The sequence below is a fragment of the Alnus glutinosa genome, chromosome 8 (genome assembly GCF_958979055.1).
Source record: "Alnus glutinosa chromosome 8, dhAlnGlut1.1, whole genome shotgun sequence".
NCBI lineage: Eukaryota > Viridiplantae > Streptophyta > Magnoliopsida > Fagales > Betulaceae > Alnus > Alnus glutinosa.
This window is the reverse complement of record NC_084893.1, coordinates 6,137,433-6,159,911: the sequence shown is the minus strand read 5'-3', so window position 1 is coordinate 6,159,911 and position 22,479 is coordinate 6,137,433. Positions and strand designations below refer to the sequence as shown.

Genomic DNA, 22,479 nt, shown 5'->3' with positions numbered 1-22,479 from the left:
TCACTTATGCCTAAACCATTTTATTTACCACCTACAGTTTAAGCTTTTTCATTAACTTAAACAACCAATATGTAAAATATCCGTTATACCTCCAAAATATTTATAAGGGTTAAATATATTTTAGCCCCTCAAACTACCACCCTTTCTCCGGATGGCCCCCCAAACTACCAATGCTTAGATTCTGGCCCCCCAAACTACCAATGCTTAGATTCTGGCCCCCCAAACTACCACTTTCTGATTTTTTGGCCCCATCCGTCCATTTATGCCGTCAATTTTAAACAAAAACCCGAAAATACCCCTCCTACACTTTGAAATTCTCACGGTTAAGGGAGGGGTATTTTCGGGTTTTTGACCAATTTCTGTTAAAATTAACGGCATAAATAGACGGATGGGGCCAAAAAATCAGAAAGTGGTAGTTTGGGGGGCCAGAATCTAAGCATTGGTAGTTTGGGGGGCCATCCGTAGAAAGGGTGGTAATTTGGGGGGTTAAAATATATTTAACCCTATTTATAATATACAATTATCCCTTAAATAATAATAATAATAATAAACTTTACTTAATCCTATGAACTTTCATCACTTTTGCAACCTCTTCTCAAAGTTAAAAACTCTCATTTTAGTGTATCAAACTTTAAAAAATTATAATATTACCCTTCCATTAGGATTTTCTTTTAATTTTTGAATAAGAGTTGGTTCCAAAGGGAGAGATAACGCACCTTTTTTTTAAAAAAAAAAAAAAAAAAAAGAAAAAGAAAAAGAAAAAGAAAAATCGTTGGATACTATAATTAGGCCTTATTATTATTATTATTATTATTATTATTATTATTATGTATTTCCTAGAATCCTGTCTTCTTCTTCTTTTAATATATATATATATATTATCAATAATATTATTATTGGGGCTTTCTTCCCTGAGGGGTCCTTAGGCAGTTGCTAAGTCTCCTGGTGGAAGAGTCAACCCTGCCTCTAGCTAAGTAGATCCTACATCCTAAGTTATTTAGAGTAGGTGAGTTTCGAGCAATCTAATAACAAAGGATCACAATCCTTCATAAATAATGATAGCGACCCTATTTTATTTAGAACCACAAAAAAAAAAAAAAAATGATAAGACCCTATTTTTATCATTTTAAAGTTGATGTGGATTTTAGAATCATCGTTGGATCAAAATCTAATAGTGATCAATCATAAATCTAATTATGATTTTACTAGCCACATCAATTTGAGAGGACAAAATGAGAATAAAAAGAGAGTATATGGGTCCTTTTTTTTTATTAATTTTTTTAATTTGAAATTATAGGTAAATTTTGAATTTTATAAAAGTTTTAGGGGCATAAAGGTCATTTTACCAATTTTTCCGTTTAATTTAACGGCAAACTCTAAAAGATGTGGGACATTGCATCAAATTAGAATTAAGTTCGAGAGGTAAAATTGAGAGTTATTTCAAAACGAGTAAAAATTAACGAGTATTTTGTGAAGATTTCCCTTTAAAAGTATAATTCCTTCATGAAATGACTAAAGTAAATATAAAACGAAGTGAAATCTTTGGGCACTCCAGTCCAGGATCAAGTTGTATGCCATTAATCCAGTGTCGAGGCACCAAATTTAGTTCCCATGCATATAAGAGTAAAATACTTTGAGAAATTATACTTATTTATCAAACTACCATTTAATTTGTAATAATTTTTTTTCTTCTAAATTTTTAATTTTTGCACCGTACCTTTTTAACTATCAAAGGGTGTGATAGGTAATTAGAAAATTCAAAACTAAAAATAAATAAAATTTCATATAGGCTACTGATCTCTGGACTCTAGAGCATATGTATGAAGATTGAAGATTGAAGATCCGATCCCTCTGAGCCAGCTTGAAACGAAAGCGACGATCCAACTTGTCTGTTCTGTTAGGAGACAGGGAGTACATCGTACGAACGAGGACAAGTTGGACAACCCTGTCGTAGACTGCTTAAAGATGGCAGGGTGGAGAGAAGAGAAGAGAATGGCCATAAGGGTCGGTTTCATGCTATTAAAGAGTGCCAGGACCAGTAGTGCTTTTCTTCTCCTTTTTTTGTGAGATTTAAGAATATATATCATCATCTGCCACAGATCATGTTATTAATGTGTCTATATATTAATGGATCTGAAATTGACAGGAATTTTAAAAAATAAAAACCAATATTGTAATTCAAATGTACATACAAAGGAAGAGAAGGAAGATTACATTTCTTCCCCATCTGGTTTATGCTAATTATAGAGATGGTATGTACATGCATGATCATCGATCTCCTGATCGATGTCAAAAATTTTGAATTGATTTTCCTCTTCAATATTTCTTTTTGGTAATACCGCACTCCGCATGCCGGACACCATAGGAAAGGTTGCAAAGAGGAAGAACAATAAAAAAGGTCTATTGGAAGTCCGGCAGAACTACACCCGATGATTAAGTCATAACGGATAGATATATAAGAGAGAAAACAAACTGACAAAGTGAAAATGTAAGAAATGATTACGTACCTAATAAAGGGCTTTACACTCTTTAATTATATAAGTTGGTTTTGAAGTCTCTAACTAAAATTCTATTAAAAGAATCAAAGACTGTTGAGCTCACATAATTGGAGTGTGAATATTCCCTTTCGGGAACATTAAGGAGGTTTTCTTTCGTGAGAGACCATTATCTAACTTGGCAAGTAAGGAGGTTCGTTGTGGTGTGTTCCATCAGGATGCAAGGGCACCAATGTTTTGGACTAGGACTAATCGTGGGCCTGGCAGACGGGCCCTTTTCCTAATCTTGGATGATTCTAGTAGCCTGGCCCGTCGGCCTTCTATCAAACGGGCCCTTTAGTAAGCAGGGTCCATGGTTTCTTAGGTAGTGAAAGGCTTTGGCTGTGCAAGGCCCAGGCTTTATGGGTTCCCAATTCTCAAGGTCAACTTGGAATTATAAGGGGTTGGTGATCTTTCAATATATGGGCTTTAAGGCCCATCGGGGTGACTCAACGGGCTGGGGTTGGGCACCCACTTTCCATAACCCCATTTGTATTCATTATTCAAGAACCTTGGAAATCTCTGGAATTTATTGGCTGCTATTCTTAGTACTCTTTAGCATATACAACATTACAACCCATTTAAGACCCATACAAAATCGACAACAACTGCATGAATCTCTCCTAGAACCAACGGTGGATTCACTCATAAGCAAAGCATCCACTTTGAGCTCTGTAGAAGCCAAAAAGAAGAGGCCAGGCATCTTCAATTCTTTTTTAATCTTCTTTTGTCTCTCTTTACTCACTAAAAGTAATAAAAAGTTATTAAAAAAGAAAAAAGAACAGAAAAGGAATTTAGGTTATGAAGTTGATTGGCATGCCCGAATATATTTTATGGCCATATATCACGTTTCCAAAAGTGACACCATCGACTCAGTAGAGTCACTGAGTCAGGACACACCACCGCGGTTCTATTTCAAGAGCAAAAACTTCTTCTCTTTCTCAAAATCCAGCAGTCTTTGGTGGGAGAAAAATGGCATCGATGTTGAGGGAAAACAGGAGATCATCAGCAGGGGAGGCCTCTCGCAATATTGGGATTGTCCGGCGGATGGTTAGCCTTCCCCGGAACATTTTAGACGGGTTTTCAAGAGTAATGGGAATAGGAAGAAGAAACCAACGTCTTCTTCCCTATAACTTTCAACTGCAACATCCAGAGGATGATCAGCCCATCACTGGTTCAGAAGAGTGGGCATTTCTAGGCAATTTGGAGCAGCAATACGGTTCCTATCATCCCTTTTTCTACGCTTGTCAGTTCATGGAGACACTGAAGTTAGCCGAGGAAGATCGCAAGTTCATGTTTATGTACCTCCACTCACCAGAACACCCTTTCACGCCCTCTTTCTGCCGGGAGACTTTGTGTTCGGAAGTGGTGGTACAGTTTCTTGATGCTAATTTTGTTTGCTGGGGAGCATTGGCAAACAGAGGAGAGGGCCTGCAAATGTCTGCAACTTTTAGGCCTACCACCTTCCCATTCTGCGCAGTGATAGCTCCGGCTCCAGGTGATAGCATAGCAGTGCTTCGACAGGTTTGTTGGGATTCTTTAATATTGGAATCTAGTGCTTTCATTTCTGCGTGCCGATCATTAATTCTTTTCTTTCATGGTTCGGTAGCATACATTCTATTAATTTATATTATTAAATTTATTATTCTTTTATCAGTTTAAGCGTAACGATTTTGGGATCAACGCTATCAGTACTCCAAAAAACTATAAATCATCCACTTTATATAAGCTATGTCCTTATCAAAGCATGTCATGCAGGCCTTGATACCGGCCATTTGTAACGAACCATCAATTCTCTCTCTCTCTTTATTTATATATGCTACATAGTCATGTGATTCATTTACGCTATTACTCCAAAAGAATTAAATAATTTAAAATTTTCTTACAATTAATAAGTAAGTAATATGAGATATAGCACGTAACCTGACTGTTTTTATGTGGGCTACTTGACCATCTTTTCGATATGGGAAGAAAGTGTTAATTTAACTACAAAAATTGTTAAATTGATTACTATTTGTTAAGAGTTTATAAGTAGTAATTTAAATAACAATGATACTTGCTATTTTTTGTTTTTCCCCTGTTACTGTCCAAGTATAGATGGAAGGGCCAATTTCCCCAGCTGAGCTGGTGGAGACTCTGCAGAGGACGGTGGAGGAGCAAGGGTTGGCTTTCGGCGGTGCAAGGGCGAAGCAGGAAGAAAAGATAAAAGCAGATCGTCGCCTCAGAGAAGAACAAGATGCAGCATATCTTGCATCTCTACAGATAGACAAGGTGTGTACGTACGTATATACGTATCTCACGTATGATATATCGATATATATATATATATATATATATATATATATATATATATATATATATATATATATATATATATATATACACCATGTTTAATTTACTTCCATCGATCGAATTGACAATAAACCCAACTTTCTTGCCCATCTAAGGAGAAGGAAAAGCTCAGGAACAATCACAAACAGTATGGTAAAGTCAAAGAGGGTGCCAATATTACTACAGAAACGACCCAATACAAAGAAGTTGCAAATGGGGGAAAGGATTCTCAAGCTATATATACCCAGGTACCAAAATATTTATTCGGATTGATCAATAGATAGATCGTAGTGTTAACTGTTTTAAATCATGGGTTGTCATATTACTTTTTCAGATATTGATAAGATTTCCAAATGGTGAAAGAAGAGAGCAGAGCTTTGCAAGCACAGAGAAGGTCCAATCAATATACAGATACATAGATTCACTAGGCCTTCCTGGTATTGGAAACTACAGATTGGTATCAAGCTTCCCTAGAAAAGTTTATGGTGTTGATCAGATGGGAATGACTCTCAAAGACAGTGGCCTCCATCCTAGAGGAAGCCTGTTCTTGGAGCCTCTCTAAACATCAATCATTTTCATGCGCGCGCCAGAAAAAGAATATATATATATATATATATATCTTTCGTGTTTTTAGAGAATATGTTCGTTTTTCTTCGCTTTTGTCACCTCCTTGATGTCACTGCTGAAATATTAAATATAAGCATTGGGCATCATATTCATGGTGAAACAACGATTGGTGAGAGCTAGTGGAATAAATGCTGAATTGCTGATCACAGCCATGATATAAAGTTGATCTCTCAAACAAGAGAAAGGAAAATTATTCATTTCTTCTTCTTGTTTTTCACTTATCCTTCCATTTTTTAAAATTACTGTTAAATATAGGGATTTATGTGAATCTCACCGATCTAATTATAATTTTCAAAAGTAAAGAGATTAAAAAAATAACCAGAATGAAGATGTATGACAACAGATCTTCTTAAACAAAGGTCCCCGCCGACGATGAGGTCGGGGCCGGGTGACATCATAACCGTATCTTGCAGTTTTCTATGAAAAACACTTTTCTCATGGTTAGGTTTGACGTCGAAGATTCTAATTAATATATAATTCATGCAACATATATATATGCCACCTGCCCAACAGGATTTTACAATAAAAAAAGCTAAGGCCTCCTAATTGAGGAAACTAAGGAACTGAAACATGCATCACGTCACAACGTACCAATAGAGATTTTTTCTACTGTCTCTCAATTGTTAGGTATGAGGTGTTTACGTGAAGCTAGCTAGCTTGGAATGTTTCATGCAACATTGCCTTCTAATTGAGGAGAGAAACCGATCAAACTTCACCAATGATAGAAATTCTCTATGCATGGTTAATTCAGACCACAAAATGGTGGATTTTAATAAGACTCACAAATCATAGAATTGGAATGGCCAGCGATAAGTAACACTTGATCATCATCACGAATCATAGTTGTTAGGAAATAAATCATATTTCTTAGAACCCGTGAGAAGCGAAAAAAATAAGAAAAATCGAAGAACAAGCAATCATAAACACAAAAATTTTTGTGATTTACCACTAAGGACGTACTACATTTATAAAGATGCAGTGAGGTTTTACTATTTCTTGATAAACAATACAAGGAGGCGTCAATACAGTATGAAACCCTAAAAAACATATAGAAGCAACTATAAATACTATTAAAACAGTTTCTAGTATGGTGTAGACGACACGTCCTTAGATGAAGTCAAACTCAGCGGTCAGGTCGACATACCGGTTTCTGGGGCATATATGCCTTACCCGAGGCTTGGCAAGAGAAGTCAAACTCCGAGCCTTGGACATGTTCGTTCTTGAGACGAGAGCTGGGTATGCCACTGATCGTATCCCCAGAAATAGCCATTTTTGGAGGTCACTTGCCCCATATTTTCCCAAGGGGCTTTCTTTTTTTTTTTTTTTTTTTTTTTCCCCCAAGAGATACGCCTCATATATGGGTCCGGGATCCATAATTCTTTATGGGCCGATGCCGATTCAGAGGCCCATGGCCTTTGAGGAGGGTCAGACTAAATGGGATTATTCCTAACAAATGCGACCCTCGACCGGGTCAAAAACACCTAAACGGCAAAGTCAAAAAAATTCAGCTTTAGAATAAACCCATTTAAACCATAACACTTCCAACTCAAACGGGTCAGACACAAATCAAACTCCACGTAACCTAACAATATTACTAGCTAGTAGGCATGTATGGTCGCACATTCATACTTATTCTCCTTGTCGATCTTCTTCCTGCTATGGTAAACAGAAATGCTCCTATCATTTGAGCCTTTTTCTAGCTTACTTAATTAGGAGTGGAGCATTAATTAGGATCCACACAAATGTGGCTAGCTAGCTAGTCTCTAACTGTCGATACACTTATATCCGGAGAGTATTTTCGATCTGATCTTCATCTCCTTCTGACTGTTATTGGGTGACATCCTGATTATAATATAAGGTTAAGAAATATTTTAGAATTATACCTACATTTAATTATGTAATTCTTAACCTAGCTATTGCTCTAGATCTAGTATAGATAATAGATTATTTAATCCTATTCCAATATCTTTAACCCCGGCCAGAATAGATTCCCATATGGCAATGACTCTCAAAGACAGGCCTCCATCATAGAGGAAGCCTGTTCTTGGAGCCCCTGTAAACATCAATCATTTTCATGGTGGAAACATGCGCCAGAATATCGTATTTTTATTTTTCTTCGCTTTTGTCACCTCATTGATATGCATGCCACTGCGCGCTGAAATATAAGCAGTAATTGGGCATCATATATATTCATGGTGAAACAAAGATTGGTGAGATCAGTGGCCGGAAGAAATGCTGAATTGCTGATCACAGCCATGATAATAAAGTTCACATCTGAAAACAAAGAGGTCCCCGCAGACGATATATATATTAATAATATTCCCCATGCCAGCACCGTATCTTGCAGTTTTCTAAGAAAAACACTTTTTCTCATGGTTAGGTTTGAAGTGAAGATCCTAATTAATATATTAATATGCATGCCCATCAGGATTCTGCAATTTTAAAAAGGCCTCCTAACTGAGGAAATGCCGCCCACCCACCAGTAATCTGCAATTATGGTTAGGTTTTACGTGATAACGTGAAGCTTGCAATTATGTTTCATGCAACATGCATGCACTGATCGAAACATCACAAATAATAGAAAAATGGACTTAATTTAATAAGACCCACAAATCAGAGAAAATGGCGACAAGTAACACCCACATGACACTAGCTAATTATTCGAAGTAACAAGAAGATAAGACAAGGGTAATAATTAATATCATTAAGTTTTCTAATATGGTAGATTGGGTCAAGCTGATTATTTCTCCTGCTCTGTTAGCGATCCCTCCTCTTGACTGTGACAAATTCTACATTTTTGATATAGTTTCTTGTGATCTCCTGTGGTATTACAGAAATAAAGCATTTCATGATACTCTTCAAGTCTCTCAGCATATCAATAAGGTTTCTTTAATTTGGAACATTTTACAGCCTAGAATCAAACCCCAGCTCATGTAGAACGCTAGCTACCCCTTATATTTTCTAGCTACAAATTCAATTTTGATACTGCTATATATACCGGATACCTTCTCAGCTCAAGCTGTGGTTTGCTGCAATCATCAAGGTCATATTATTCCTATGATCTCCCAAATAAGCCATCCCTATCTTCCCAATTATGATGAGGCCTTAGCAGCACGCTTAATTAGCTGCTTCTCTGGCATACTCGATTTCTAAATTTCAATAATTTTATAATTGAATGAGACTCTCAAGTGATTATTTCGTCTCTGCAACATTCTCAGAATCCTCTTGATAAGCGCATTTCTCTTATTATATATGATATCATTGGCTCAATCCTTACATTCATTTTTTGGAGTGCTAGAAAAGTCATTAAAAGTACAAACTTCTGTGCTTATTTAGTAGCACATTGAATCGCAGTCATATTCTTTTCTGCCACATTCTCACTGTTTCTCCTCTCCTTTTTTCTATTCCAATTGTAAGTGAGAAAGATACACCTCCCACTAGTTTATTAGGTTTATAGTTGTGTTTGCTTTAAGCTTGTTTTTGTTGTTTTGTTCAATGAACTTGAGAAAAAGAAAAAAAGAAAAAAAAATGACATGTTTATATTAATTATTATGTAGATCTTTTCTTCTTTCTTCTACCTAACCATCCATCTACTCACTTAAAAAACATATTAATTCAGAGATGCATGCTTTATGCAACAGAGACCATGTACGTACGTAAGCATGCAGTTACTAGCTAGGTAGGCTTATTCACTATGATAAGATATAGGGTTACCCTGATCTCACCCAATTAAATAAGCCCGTCAAGAAAGCTGCATGTGCTAATTATAATGCGAAACTATAGAAATGTAAAATATTGAAAAACGAAATAAAGAAAATAAGAAGGTAAAGTTTAAAGATTTACGCTTATTTCTTAATCATTTACAATACAGATGATCCTTATTTATAGGGATGTAGAGAGAATACAAAATGGTATAGAATATCAAATCATATCAGAATTGAATATTACTATAAAAATTTCAGGAATTAAACCGTCCAAATATTGTAAAAAAGGGTTTAGAAAAAGGTTCAGGCGGTTTTTTTTGGTCGGTTTCAAACCATCCAGAAAAATGTGTCGCTAATCCGTGTTATGGACGGTTAAACCGTCCGCAATTCCTTCTGGACGGTTTTGCCCAAAACCATCCATAATTTTTTTTATTTTTTTAATTATAATCATTTTTTTTAATATTATTGTTATTATTATTTTGTCCAGCGATCAAAGCTTCGTTGCCTTTTCTTCCATAGCCATCTCGCCGGCTAAAGGGACCACCGGAAGGTTATCACAGTCGCACGTATGAGATCTCCATCTCCATCAGCTTCTTCTCCACCACACCCATGCTCTCGCACTACCCAACAAACATTAATTCCAAACCCAAAACAAACACAAAATGTAAAACAAACACAATCCAAACAAAAAAAAAAAAAAAACAAAGATCCGTCTGGTGGTTTAGAAGAGAGTAGCGATGAGGAGGCCGGAGGGTGGAGAGAAAGAGAGAGGAAGAGAGAATTGACCGAAAAATCCACATATTCCAACCGGATCTCTCTCTGTATTCCGGCCACAGATCCTGTCAAGAGTGGGTTTCGGCCAGATCTATCAAACCCAAGCACGTACACCGGCGTAGGTTTGACAGTTTTGGCCGGATCCTGCCGGATCTGTCAAACCGACGCAAGTACACCGGCGTAGGTTTGACAGATCTGGCCGAAAACCGTCGTGAGATCCCGCCGCACGTCCCGTTTCCGCCGACGGTCCAGATCCCATCGACATCCGTCTTCAATCGCCGGCCGGAGAGAGGAAGAAGAATGACAAAGAGCTCTAAGAGAGAGATTGGTTTTTTTCGGAGAGAGAAAGAAAAACGATGGTTTTGTTTTAAAAAGAAAGAAACAAGAAAAAAAAAAAAAGTTACAGACGGTTTCAAAAAAAATCGTCTCTAAATTTAGAGATGGTTTTTAAAAAACCGTCTGGAAATTAATTTACAGACGGTTTTATAAAACTGTCTGTAAAACTATAATTCTAGATGGTTTTGAAAAAAACCGTCAAGAAAATGTATTTTTTTATAATGTATATTCAAATCTGATTTGATTATAATCAATTACAATTAATGCATAAATTAAATCTCATAATATCAAATCTAACAATATATTCTAACATCTCCTCTCAAAATTAAGGCGAAAGAATCAAGAAGCTTGATTTTATTGTGTGTTTTTTTTTTTTTGGCTGGAGATGACAACGATCGACAAAGATCGATGGCGATGATTGGAGGTGGTCGGTCATGACATTGATTGGAGATGCGCTTTAAATTTCAATAAGCCAATTATGGGCCAAAATCAAAGCCAATTATGGGCTAAAATGAGCAAGGGTTTTAAACAAATTCACAAATGGCAAAAAGATGGGCTAACTATGGGCTAAAAATAGAGTCAACTATAAGCCAAAATGAGAGCTAACTATAGGCTGAAATTGGCCTTGGGCTTAAACAATATCACATAGGTCAAGCATGTATCTTTAAACAATACTACAAAAGCCAAAAGAATGGGTCAAAATATGAGCCAACTATAACTGAAATGAGAGCCATTGTCGACTGTCGGCTGAAATGGGCAGCTTGGCCTCTTTTATTTATCGTTCAACTTGGTCCTACACATGCAGCTAAGAGAACTACAAAGGCAATTGATCGAGAGACAACGAATGGATATATACAAAGCAAAATAAGGAATTTTGAATGTCAATAGCACTCAAATCTTCATCCTTGATGAGCTTTCCCTGTTTTGCTGGATCACGTTGAATGCTTGCATGCATGTGCTTTGCTGTCTGTTACCAAATCTTCATTATGTTTTTCTTCACTAATTAAGGAATTAAGTCGCGACATAAGCAACAACCCCGCAAGAAATCTGCTCCAAAAGAATATAACTCGATCTCCTTGATTTGACAAACAACCTGGATGGAGTCTCCAACGGGAAAAGGACTACTGTAGGCAAAAAGACAAACATATATATATATATATATATACGTAGACTCATAGATGGATTTCTTCTATGATATATGGGAGGATTAGATACAAATCGATGAGAAAAAAAAAAAAAAAAAATTATTGAAATTCCATAGGATTGAAATTGGTGTTTGCCTATATATAGCTCTGATACCAAATATAAAATGAAAAACGGAATAAATAAAATAAGAATAAAATTTTTACGTGATTCGGTCTATAACCTACGTCTACAAAACAAAGCCCAAATGATTACATTGTTCTTTTTATTCCTTAATTAATCATTTACAATTAATATAAATGATCCCTATCTATATAGGGATGTATAGAGAATACAAAATGGGAGAAATGCTAGAGCTCCTCTTCTAGCGTTCTTCTGAATGATATGAAATTAATTTTTTTGCTTCAAAATTTGCATTTCGTAAAACTCCTCTAACCGAAGAAAGGATGATCTCTAAGATTAGATGGGAAGCGAAGGCCAGACTGTTTTATAAAATCCCTCTGAAGTTCCCTTGTAAGCGTAGATGATGGCATGCTTTGGTGGAGTTTTCTGCAGAATATATATGTATATATATTTTTTTTGTTGCTTTGTTTTGTGCTTAATTCATAGTGTTTTGTGTTGGTCTTCTGCTACTATGTATATAGTGTACGTTACGGTTCTTTCTGGTTGTTGTAGGTGGTGTTGCAGTGTAATTGTGTACTGTTTGTTGTTTGCAGAAGTGCTTTAGCAGGTTTTCTGCTGGTGGTGTTCCTAGCTAGGGGTTTGTTCTATGCAGGATTTGTTTCCAGTTTTAATTGGAGTGTGAGGATGTTGAGTTTGAGCTTTATAAAGGGTTTTATTCATCATAATAAAAAAAGAAAAAAAAGTACATTTCGTAGGTCACATTTTGAGATAATTTTTTTTATTAAATCTATGTCATTCAGAAGAACATTAGAAAAACGCTAGAATGAGTTATTTATCAACAAAAGAGTATGTACGTAGAGAAAATACAAAAAGGTATGGATGATCAAATCAAATCAGAATTGAGTATATTCCAATCTGATTTAATTATAATCGATTACAATTAATGCATAAATTAAATCTTATAATATCAAATCTAACAATATATTCTAACATGCATAATGATCATGGTTGTTAAATTATTTTTTATCTCAAAAATTAGAATGAATAGAAAATTATAAATTTAATCATTTAATTAATATTTTAATATTTTCATTATTCAATCAAATTTAATTACAAAGACAAACTAAAAAGAAATTTTATTAAAAAAACATGTACTTCACATATATTTTTAAAAGCCATTTGCTTGTCACATGCAAATGGAGCAAAACAATGGTGAGCTAGATTGATGCACAAATTCTTTATAAATTAAAATTGAGAAATACTTTTATAAATTAAAAAAAATTGTAGCACAACAATGGTGGTGCTTCAGTGACCCTACCGTTAGTTGCCAGGTCGTCATATCTAGCTAGCGGCGGCCGGCCAATGCGGGGCCGCCATAACTAGCACATGGCGGGCTGGTGGTCGGTTGCCAAATGGTGGCCACCACGCTGTACCACTTTTTTGTTTCATTTTTTTTTTTGGAAAATATGTTAATTTTGTGTCTTATTTTTTATTTTGAAGAATTATTTTAAGTTTTGAGAAAGAGTTTTGTACTTTATTTTGAAAAATATGCTAGCGGAGGCCACTGTCCAAATCTAAAAATCCGTTTGATAGTTTTAATAAAAGTTTTTGGTGTTTGAGAAGTGAATAGAGTTGTACAATATTTTACTAAACACTCCCTAAATTGTCTTAATCACTTTAATGAATTTTGATGGTGAGCTGCACAAATTCTTTTTACCAATATTAACTTTATTCTAACCATGCCTCTAATTGCTGATTCTCTAACGGAATACTCTTTAAGTGAGACGTTTGAAAAAGTGGATATCTTAGTTTGAGACGTTTGCTAATTTAGTGTCATTATCTCAAAACGGCATATAATTAAATATCATTTTGTGAAGTTATTTCAAAAAAAAAAAAAAAAAGAGAGAAAAATAAAATCCAAGACGGCGTCGCTTTGCATGTTTAGGAGTGAAGAACTTATGACAAGGCTCTGGCTTCACACACTGTCATCGTTATCAACAGCCGCCTGTGACAAAAAAGATGGCGCTCCGTCTGTGTCAAAATCTTCGTCACCCGCTTGTCCCTCCAAGTAACTTTTCCATGAAAGCCACTCGAACTCGCAAGCTCTCAGTCCAGAACAGTATGCTAGACCAGAAAGATTCACGCAAGGTTTCTTTTTTGTACTAACTTTGATGCTTTATATTGCGATTTGTAGCTTAGTGCTAAAAAATGGGAGCATTTATGTTTGTGTTCCGTGATTCTAGTGGAAAATGCCTTGGCCAACGACTGCAATTTTCATATTCTCTGAATATATTGTTCCCCAATGCTCCATTTGGTTGCAGACGCATGGGGATAGAAAATAAATTCGAATTCTAAATTCTAAATTATGAACTATTTTGCCCAAAAGCCAAAAAATTTAAAGCATGGTTCTATTTTAGAACTTCTGTTTAAATTCTTAGAGTACCCAAATGGATGAAATGGCTATTGGTTTAAACAATTTCCTAAAAGTGAAGCATGAGCTTGAAAATGGAGGGTAGTAATAGCAAAAGCACAATAGTTTAACTTAGCTTATATGAGCTTAAAATTGTTAGTTATTGTTAAATCATCAATTATCTCAAAAACTTAAGCTAATAGGAAGAGGTAAATTTAATCACTTAATCAATATTTTAACACGCATCCTCAAGTGTGAGCTCATATTTCCTTTTAATAGGTGATGCCCAATACGCGAAATATTTAATTGAAATGAGAGATAAATGACGGAGTCAAGGTTTGAATTCAGGACCTTTGGTTTTGATACCACGTTAGATCATTACTTGTCCCAAAAGCTTAAGCTAATAGGAAGAAGTAAATTTAATCACTTAATCAATACTTTAAAAGTTATTACAAAAACAAAACTCAGCGAACCCATTTTTTTTAGTGGTCTTTTACTTCTCTTCTGTTGAACAAATGGCGGTAGGACCAAATGGAGCCCAAAACTGGTCAACTGGGATTTGTGTGGATGCTTTTGGTTGATATTGCGCCATGTTTGATTGTTTCTTCATTTTCAATATAAGTGAAATGAAGAAGAATTTTTATAGCCTATGTTTTCTAATTCTGCAGCTAGTTTTGGAAGTAAAAGAGAAGCTTGAAAAAGAATATCGTAGTCTTCCTGTAGGCAAAAATGGAAGAGATGATGACGATATGATCCTATGGTTTCTGAAGGACCGGAAGTTCTCTGTTGAAGATACTGTTGCAAAATTGACTAAAGCCATTGTATCCTCAACACTCTTGCAAGATTCTCAATTTTAGCATATATATGTGTGTGCGTGTGTGTACGTATGCGTGCATTGGTGTTTCAAATTGAATTTTATCCAACTATTTTGGTTTTTGGAAAAGTTAAAGTTCATTGGCAAATGGAGACTGAAAATAATTGCATAGACATTTAAGGCGACATAGTTTCTTTACAAAAATGGACTTTGATTTCTTTGGCTTTTCCAGATTATTCTGTGATTGGTTTGCACCTGTTAAAAGCTATTCTGAAACATTCCTAGTTGTTGCTTAAGAAAAAGGAATAATTCTTTGTAAGGATGTGGCCCTTGAATTTTGCATTGGAAGGTTTGTTTGATTTAAACAATGCAAAACAATTGATGTTTAATGAATTTATACTTCTTCACTTTTCCAATTCTACCCATACAAGAAATGGCGTCAAGAGTTCAAGGTGTCGGAATTGTCTGAAGAGTCGGTGAAAGATGTAGCTCAAACTGGAAAGGCATATGTGCATGATTTTCTTGATGTGAATGACAGACCAGTGCTCATAGTGGTGGGATCCAAGCATTTTCCTGCAGTAAGTCCAAAACTTGAAGTACTCTCTTAATCTGCAAATGAAAAAACAAAAACAATTTTATGTTTATCTTAAAAAGTTGAATAGTCACTTGCCCCTACAATCCTAGTTTCTGTGAACTTTATTGCGGTCTGATGAGGTAGACTTTCTGAGAATACAAAAAGGAGCACATGTTTTGCAACTCTATGGGAGTATTTCTATCTTAGGATGATTATATATATTACCCTTTGCATGAATTCTTTGCTATTATTCTATTCATGTATGGTATTTCTGAAGTCAAGGAAATATTGGTTGAATTTCAAACTCCAATTTAAAATTTTGATTTTCTAGCAATGTTCTATGTTCTAACCATAATCATAGATCAATTTGCTTATAGATGCACGATCCTGCAGAGAATGAGAAGCTCTGTGTCTTCATGATTGAGAAAGCATTGGGTAAGCTTCCTGCTGGGAAAGAAGAAATACTCGGAATATTTGATCTTCGGGGCTTTGGTACTGATAATGCAGATCTTAATTTTTTGACATTTCTGGTAATTTTTGTGCACTAGCTGCTGATTATATTCTATATGGGTAATTTGAACTTAGATATGTGTTGTTTCTCTTGCTCCTGTAGCTGGCATTATTTTATGCAATGAATTAAATGCCACAGTCTGACATATAAAAACAAAGAAGCATCAATTTCAGCTGATTGAGTTCTCTATGTAGTTCTTCCAAATTCCATAGGTTGGTGGTGGTTGTCAATTTTCTACAAACTTTCCCTGCACACATACTACTGCTACTGTTACTAGCTTAGCTTGCAATGAATCTATAGTTGAAAGTTGAGGCGACGATTTTAAGGGTTCTTTGGTTTCTTAACCGTGGAGCTCAATATGCTTTAAATAAATAAAAAAATCCTGGGTCATTTAGTCCTTATCTGATGTTGACTACTCTACTACTCAATGTCATTGCTATTGCTGGCAAATATATATACTTGATCGGTTTGAAAGGAAACCATCAGTTCAACTATTTGTTTAGTTTTATAACTTGAAATCACATTCCTTTGCTTAATTTTTGCCAACACTATGCAGAAGTTCAAAAACTATAGCTTTCTCTTTCTTTCTTTTTTTTTTTTTTTTTTTTTTTTTTTTCCCCTTTTAAGACAGTAGCATAATTACTTGAAAGTCGTATTATGAGCATTCTGGGTTGATTTATTGCTCCTTCATTTCTTTTGACAGTTTGATGTAGCTTATTGTTATTATCCGAGGCGGTTGGGCCAAGTCCTCTTTGTGGAAGCTCCATTTGTGTTTAAGCCAATTTGGCAGCTTGCCAGGCCCTTGTTAAAATCATATGCTTCTCTGGTATGGACTAACCTTTGGCATTTTTTGTTTCCAAGGGAAGTTAGATATCTTTTCTACAATTAAATTTGTTCCTCTTTTTCCTCTTTCAAGTTTCCTATAACGAGATCTGGACATAAAATCAATGAATAGCAAATTAATATAAAACTAACTTGGACATGAATAATCCAGGTGCTGTTTGTTACTTTCTTCTTGTTCTGCTTCTCTGCCCTTCTGCTCACGTTTATGTATTGTCATATTAGTTCGTGTATATCTGTTTTTGAAGGTGAGATTTTGCTCGGTGGAGACTGTCAGGAAGGAATATTTTACAAAAGGGACAGTGCCGGCTAGCTTTAGAGACCGAAATGACTTATCAAAATAGAAATTCTTATATGCATCTCATGGTTTGGTAGGTATGAGAATAATGCATTTAATTACACAACTTCATTCTTATTTTATGGCATTTTCTGTGCAATATTTCTCTCATCTTGATAACGTTATTCAGAACTGCAGTGGAGGCATATGGTTGGCGGTTCAGATGGACCACAACTTCTTCAAGATCATTAGGGTTTGACGGTTGAACTTATTCCACATCTCCTTGGCCTCCCCAGTGACTGAAGAATTTATTTCTACCTTTTTCTTTTTTTGATAAGATTTCTACCTTTTTCTTTGGGGGATGGAAGGAGGTTTATATAAAGCAACCACTAGTACTTGAACCACGAACATGTGAAGAAGTCATTCTCAAAAGCCTTTACCAAATCGAGTGAAAAATATTTACTTAATAGACTATGAATTAAGGTAAATTCCTCAAATCCATGTTGTCTATACTGTATCAATGACAAAAGTGGATGTTCAATAGAAATAAAATCTTCCCTTCAGTTGTATTTTCAGTAACTCTATTTTCTTCTTATTAGTTTGGTTTTTTCCATTGCATGTATTAAACCAAAGCATCAACAGTCGCACGGTAATAACATGGAATTTTATCTCAGCTCAGTGAGAAATGCGGCTAAAGAGAACAATTAGGGCCAAATTGGAAATAGAAGCACCGCCAATTAACAGGCAATGCCATACAGTGATTGGTTTAATTGTGGATAATATGCAGAATATGAAACATGGTAAAAACAATTAATTCTGTTATCAAACGAGAATGATTATTTATAAAATACAAAGTTGCTCACTTGCAGATCACAAGGGCCTACAACTAGGAGAATAAAGATCCCCCTCTTTACAAGCATTCAGCAAGCATAATTTGGGGGTCTTCAAAATGAACTTAACAGGGATTAGGACAAACAATTTCGTTCATCGTGTGGAAAAACATTCTCCACATAACAACTCTAAAAATGCAAGAAGCTCATCAGAATGAAAAGGTGAACAAAAATACCACTGTTCATTGGGACAACTTCCAATTTCTTTCCTAGTAGTTCAACACTTTCAGATTCTTTGCCCTGAGGAAAGCATCCCACTCGACTGGTTTATGAGCTGCTCCATCGTAGGCCACATGCTTTGGCAACTTCTTCCCATAAGTGAGAAATGTTCCCCCACTCGTCACTGCTTTGCATACAGCAGTTGCTTGGTACCCATCACTGAAATTCAGACCTGCTGATGGTCTTAGTTCACCAGCTAAACGCTTCATATACCTGCTAGCAGAAAAACGTAATGTTTGAGTAAAAGGAGAATATCCTTGATCAGAATAGAGACAAAAGCAGTCACTCTTTCAGTTTTTAAAAAAAAACCTTAAAATTGTCCCGTTATTGTGTTTTAGTACTTTTACAGTTTCAAACCTCCTATTACCCCAAATGTTATGTATAAGACTCCTACTTCTTTGTTCCCAAATTTGTTCACAACTCGAAGAGAATCACACAAAAAGGCCTACTCTACAAATCTGGAGAGAAAAGGACCTCTGATGGTAACGGCTACTTTATAACTTGATGTCAAACAAGAACACCATGAGGGCAAGGAAAACATTAGTGCATATTCCCCAACAGGCAGAATGAAGCAACCAAATCATTTTTTAGGTTCACAAACATTCACAATTACTCAGCAAACCAAAAACAAGAAGCACCAACTTTAGTAGAGACACACATTGCATTCAAAACCACTATAATCACAAGTCAATTCTGCATCAACCCCAAAAAAAAAAATGATAGCCATATTTGTGGCATATAATATCTCTCACTTTTCTAACTTTTCTGAATTTGAATTTTTGTTCTTCTTTTAGCATGTAAGGCAGACTTTCGTTGTATACATAATGTGTATTTGAGTTGCACTCCTCTGTGCTCAACAAATAAAATGAATTATTTATAATAAAAATAATAATGTTAGCCACACCAGAGCTATCACTCCAAAAATGCTAGTCAAATTGCAATTAGAACTCCATAAAATTATTTATAAAGCTCAATCTCACCTAATAAGGAACCAATATAAGACTTAGCACCCATAGCACCTTTATAATCCACTTGCTCAATGTGGACAATTTATCATCCCAACATGGGACGAATTTTTCAGGGGCTTTTTCCTTTCGGTTGTCACGCATTCACCACCAAGCATAAAGAAACAACTAAATCATTTTTCAGGTTCACAACAAGCACATGCCTTGGTAGAGACGCATTACATTCAACACCATATACTCACGAGAAATCCACCAGGAAATAGAAAGTACCATGTCTTTGTGTAACTTTCAGGGACAATTATATCCCCACCAAGTGCCTTGAGCTCTTCAATGATATCAGGACTCCCCGGCTTGTCTTCGATTATGCTTATGGTCTGAAGGTTCCGCTCTTTTGCCACCTGAACCACAACCTTCCCAATATCACTGTCCCCACAATTCTGCACCAGCGTTGCACCTACCACCGTCATTTCCACCATCCATAACAATAACCATCAGATACACTCCAGATCAATAACCAAAATCCCAAGACTAACACACATCAGCTTTTTTTTCGCTTTAAGAGAATATCAGCAAAAACCCGAAAATCAAAATTTCCCCACTGTAGATATACACTAAAAAAAAGAAAGAAAAAAGATTTAGAGCTTTGCCTACGTTTTCTAAGTAACAACTTTAATTTTCCTACGTTTTCTCAGTGACCAACACAGATCCTTACAGTAAAAACGAATCAGTTGATTCGTAACGAGGCCCAACGAAATGAGTTTCAATCTTATGCTACATGCCATTGTTGTTTCCAACAGAGTGATTATGAAAATAAAAGTTTGAACTAGTCACAGGTAAGCTATAAGCAGAGGCTCAACGGTTATAATTTGATTCGTTTTTCTCACTTATTTTCTAGGGAACCAAACAGGGCATTATATATAAAGCACTGTGAAATTGAAAGTGAAAGTGATCGGCCTAGGGTTTGCAATACCTGGTTTGAGAGAAAGCGAATCCAACAAAGAAACAACGCTCTTTCTGAGAGAAGCGGAATCGGCGGTCGAAACGCGTCGAACTCCGATCCGGTGGTCGCCGGCGATGAATTTCCGTACGGACTGCATTTTCTCGTTGTCTCGCGTTCTCTCTCGGAGGAAGAAGAACTGTCTTTGTTTTGGAGGTAATGAGTTCCAACTGGTTCAGTAAAACAACTGGTTGTATTTGGTTTTCATTTTCTACTTTTTTTTTCTTTTTTTTTCTTTTTTTTTTTATTTTTTTTTTTGGTCATATTGTGTCCTCTTTTATATATATATATATTAAATGGACAGAAATTTTTTATGAGTCGGTTCATAGAAAATTACCTACAATTCACGTATAAAATTAACATGTGAGAAACACTTGTTATTTAAATAGCATGTACTTCTTACATGCTTTTTTAATAGAGTACATGTTTTTTTAATAGTATTAATAAAAGAATATGTATTTCTCACATGTTTAAAGAATACATGCCAATCTTATATTTAAATTGTAAAAAAATTTCTTACAAACCGGTTTATAATAAATTTTTGTCCATATTAAATTAAATTATTAGGATTTTATTATATTAGTATTTATTATTTTTAAAATGGGGAAAAGACACTTTGTCCCCTTGATTTATCCACGTTGTGGCAATATAGCTCCCAATATACCAAAATTTAGATATGACCCCCCGAACTTGCCAACGTGTGGCAAAAAATACAATCCGTCCATTCGCCCGTTTGTTTGGACGGAAAATCGGTCACATGCGTTGTACGTGACCGTTTAAGACATATCTCCTACCCAAAATATCCCCGCCTCATCCAGCCTTTATCCCGTGTGTGCGTGTCTTTTTCCCTTTTTCTCATGCGTGCATTTGGTCCCCACTTAGCACTGTCGAACGTTCTACACGAAGGCTGACCCACCAAGACTTTGTCGCTGAACTCCACACCAACAACGGGAGATCTTTCGGAACCTATCAACTCCAAAAGGCGTTCAATAAAGGTCAGTGCCTTTTTTTAAATGGTTAAAGTATTTTTTTTTGTAGGCGATTTAGGGGGTTTTGTTAATCTAGGCTTTTGGATTTGGGGGTTTTTGTTAGTTAATGGTTGTCGGATTTGGTGTTTTTGTTAATGTTGTTTGTTAAGTCTCATGTTTTTATATATAAATTGACTGCGATTTTGGTATAAAAAAATGTCAGGGTTTGTCGGGATTTGTGGGTTTTGGTCTATGGGTTTTATATTCATTCATAGTGGTCCCGATCTGTAATTTTTTCACCAAGAGTGCTTTGCACTATGGTTTGTCGGGATTTTAGGGTATGCAGTGATGTATATGCTACTTTATAGCATCTACTTTATAGTAGTTTGCATTTAAAATAGCGCATTTTTAAAAGTATACTCCTTTACAATTTAAAAACATAGATTTTTTCATGTTCTAAAAAACGAGACGATTTTCATCATTTTGTCTAAAAATGTACTTTTAGCCTAGAAAATCACAAGGCCAAATGGACTCTAATTATCCCAATATTGCCAATAACATTAATTAATAAGTAGATGCTACACCTTTGGGTTCCACAAGTTTAGAATTCCAAGACTAATCTAATTCTATGAAATTCAATAAGGACTTGAATTGTTTGGTTAATCGTTTTGCACTTGTCTAACTTTCTTAAACTTGAAATCTTAGAAATTGGGGTTTTCATGAGGAAGAAAGATATTTTAAATTGCTAACCATACAGTGTCTCATTTAGATAAATGCTCTAATTAATTAATTGTATCCTATTAATCATCAGGAAAGTTCAATTGTCCAAAATCTAATATGGTTCTAGACATTTTTATAACCTAGTTGTGAACTTAATGTCCCTACGTGTGGCATGTAATCTCCATTTTTGAGACAGCCACTAAGGTCATGTTTGTTTGTATTTGTGTTTTTTGACTTTTGTTTTATGTTCCTAAGCCAGATACCTAAATTTGACAATTCAAAAATTCTTAAAAATGCATAAAGACTTTTCAGATTTCTGTTATATCAAACACTTTTTCAGACCAAACATAGATTTTATCACATTGGGTTTTTAGTAAATGAGAATTATTTTCATGTTGTACTGATGTTGGAGCATTATGTAAGACCATTATTTTGATGTTGTACTGTACATTGGGCCCTGATGCTATTGACATGTGTTGTGTATATTAGTTACAATGGCTTATTTATTATAGTGGTCCCCTTGTCCCGTTGATAATGTATTTTGTTGTGTGCATGTGTAGGATGAAATTGGTGTTTGAGATAAACCACAGGGGTAGGTTTGATAAAAAATGTGGATGAATTTATGTGGGGGGTCAAGTGGATGTTCATCCAGAACATGTGGATCCGGATAATATGACATTTGTCTTGATTGAGTCTATTTTGGGACAATATGGGTACAGTCC

At 35.4% G+C, this 22,479-nt stretch overlaps 3 protein-coding genes across 6 annotated transcripts; 2 read left to right on the top strand and 1 right to left on the bottom strand.

Moving 5' to 3' along the window:
• The first annotated feature begins 3,394 nt into the window (after window positions 1–3,394).
• On the top strand, window positions 3,395–5,689 carry LOC133875580 (plant UBX domain-containing protein 10-like). The gene is made up of 4 exons (XM_062313755.1): window positions 3,395–4,058; window positions 4,632–4,805; window positions 4,982–5,113; window positions 5,200–5,689. The coding sequence occupies exons 1-4, from the start codon at window positions 3,507–3,509 to the stop codon at window positions 5,425–5,427; spliced, it is 1,086 nt and encodes a 361-aa protein (XP_062169739.1). The 5' UTR covers window positions 3,395–3,506; the 3' UTR covers window positions 5,428–5,689.
• A 7,880-nt stretch (window positions 5,690–13,569) lies between these two features.
• On the top strand, window positions 13,570–17,318 carry LOC133875860 (CRAL-TRIO domain-containing protein C3H8.02). 4 transcript variants are annotated; one of them, XM_062314112.1, is made up of 7 exons: window positions 13,570–13,720; window positions 14,651–14,803; window positions 15,228–15,374; window positions 15,748–15,900; window positions 16,585–16,707; window positions 16,970–17,096; window positions 17,189–17,318. In XM_062314112.1, the coding sequence occupies exons 1-6, from the start codon at window positions 13,592–13,594 to the stop codon at window positions 17,063–17,065; spliced, it is 801 nt and encodes a 266-aa protein (XP_062170096.1). In that variant the 5' UTR covers window positions 13,570–13,591; the 3' UTR covers window positions 17,066–17,096; window positions 17,189–17,318. The 4 variants fall into 4 exon arrangements, with proteins under 4 accessions (XP_062170096.1, XP_062170095.1, XP_062170098.1 ...); XM_062314111.1 differs by having other exon boundaries at window positions 16,970–17,092; window positions 17,189–17,311; XM_062314114.1 differs by having other exon boundaries at window positions 16,970–17,092; window positions 17,197–17,299.
• Window positions 17,319–17,796: 478 nt separating this feature from the next.
• On the bottom strand, window positions 17,797–20,277 carry LOC133875296 (enoyl-[acyl-carrier-protein] reductase 1, mitochondrial-like). The gene is made up of 3 exons (XM_062313388.1): window positions 20,043–20,277; window positions 19,343–19,526; window positions 17,797–18,320 (listed from the first exon to the last, which is right to left on the bottom strand). The coding sequence occupies exons 1-3, from the start codon at window positions 20,167–20,169 to the stop codon at window positions 18,098–18,100; spliced, it is 534 nt and encodes a 177-aa protein (XP_062169372.1). The 5' UTR covers window positions 20,170–20,277; the 3' UTR covers window positions 17,797–18,097.
• Between the last annotated feature and the right edge of the window lie 2,202 nt (window positions 20,278–22,479).

What these genes read in the sequence shown, in the direction of transcription:
- LOC133875580 (XM_062313755.1), top strand. Translation starts at nt 3,507, where the DNA reads ATGGCATCGATGTTGAGGGAAAACAGGAGATCATCAGCAGGGGAGGCC. An exon ending in GCATAGCAGTGCTTCGACAG is followed by an intron (nt 4,059 to 4,631) that starts GTTTGTTGGGAT and finishes GTCCAAGTATAG; the next exon opens with ATGGAAGGGCCAATTTCCCC. An exon ending in CATCTCTACAGATAGACAAG is followed by an intron (nt 4,806 to 4,981) that starts GTGTGTACGTAC and finishes TGCCCATCTAAG; the next exon opens with GAGAAGGAAAAGCTCAGGAA.
- LOC133875860 (XM_062314112.1), top strand. Translation starts at nt 13,592, where the DNA reads ATGGCGCTCCGTCTGTGTCAAAATCTTCGTCACCCGCTTGTCCCTCCA. An exon ending in ACCAGAAAGATTCACGCAAG is followed by an intron (nt 13,721 to 14,650) that starts GTTTCTTTTTTG and finishes CTAATTCTGCAG; the next exon opens with CTAGTTTTGGAAGTAAAAGA. An exon ending in TTAATTTTTTGACATTTCTG is followed by an intron (nt 15,901 to 16,584) that starts GTAATTTTTGTG and finishes TTCTTTTGACAG; the next exon opens with TTTGATGTAGCTTATTGTTA.
- LOC133875296 (XM_062313388.1), bottom strand. Translation starts at nt 20,169, where the DNA reads ATGCAGTCCGTACGGAAATTCATCGCCGGCGACCACCGGATCGGAGTT. An exon ending in TTCGCTTTCTCTCAAACCAG is followed by an intron (nt 19,527 to 20,042) that starts GTATTGCAAACC and finishes TGACGGTGGTAG; the next exon opens with GTGCAACGCTGGTGCAGAAT. An exon ending in GAAAGTTACACAAAGACATG is followed by an intron (nt 18,321 to 19,342) that starts GTACTTTCTATT and finishes TTCTGCTAGCAG; the next exon opens with GTATATGAAGCGTTTAGCTG.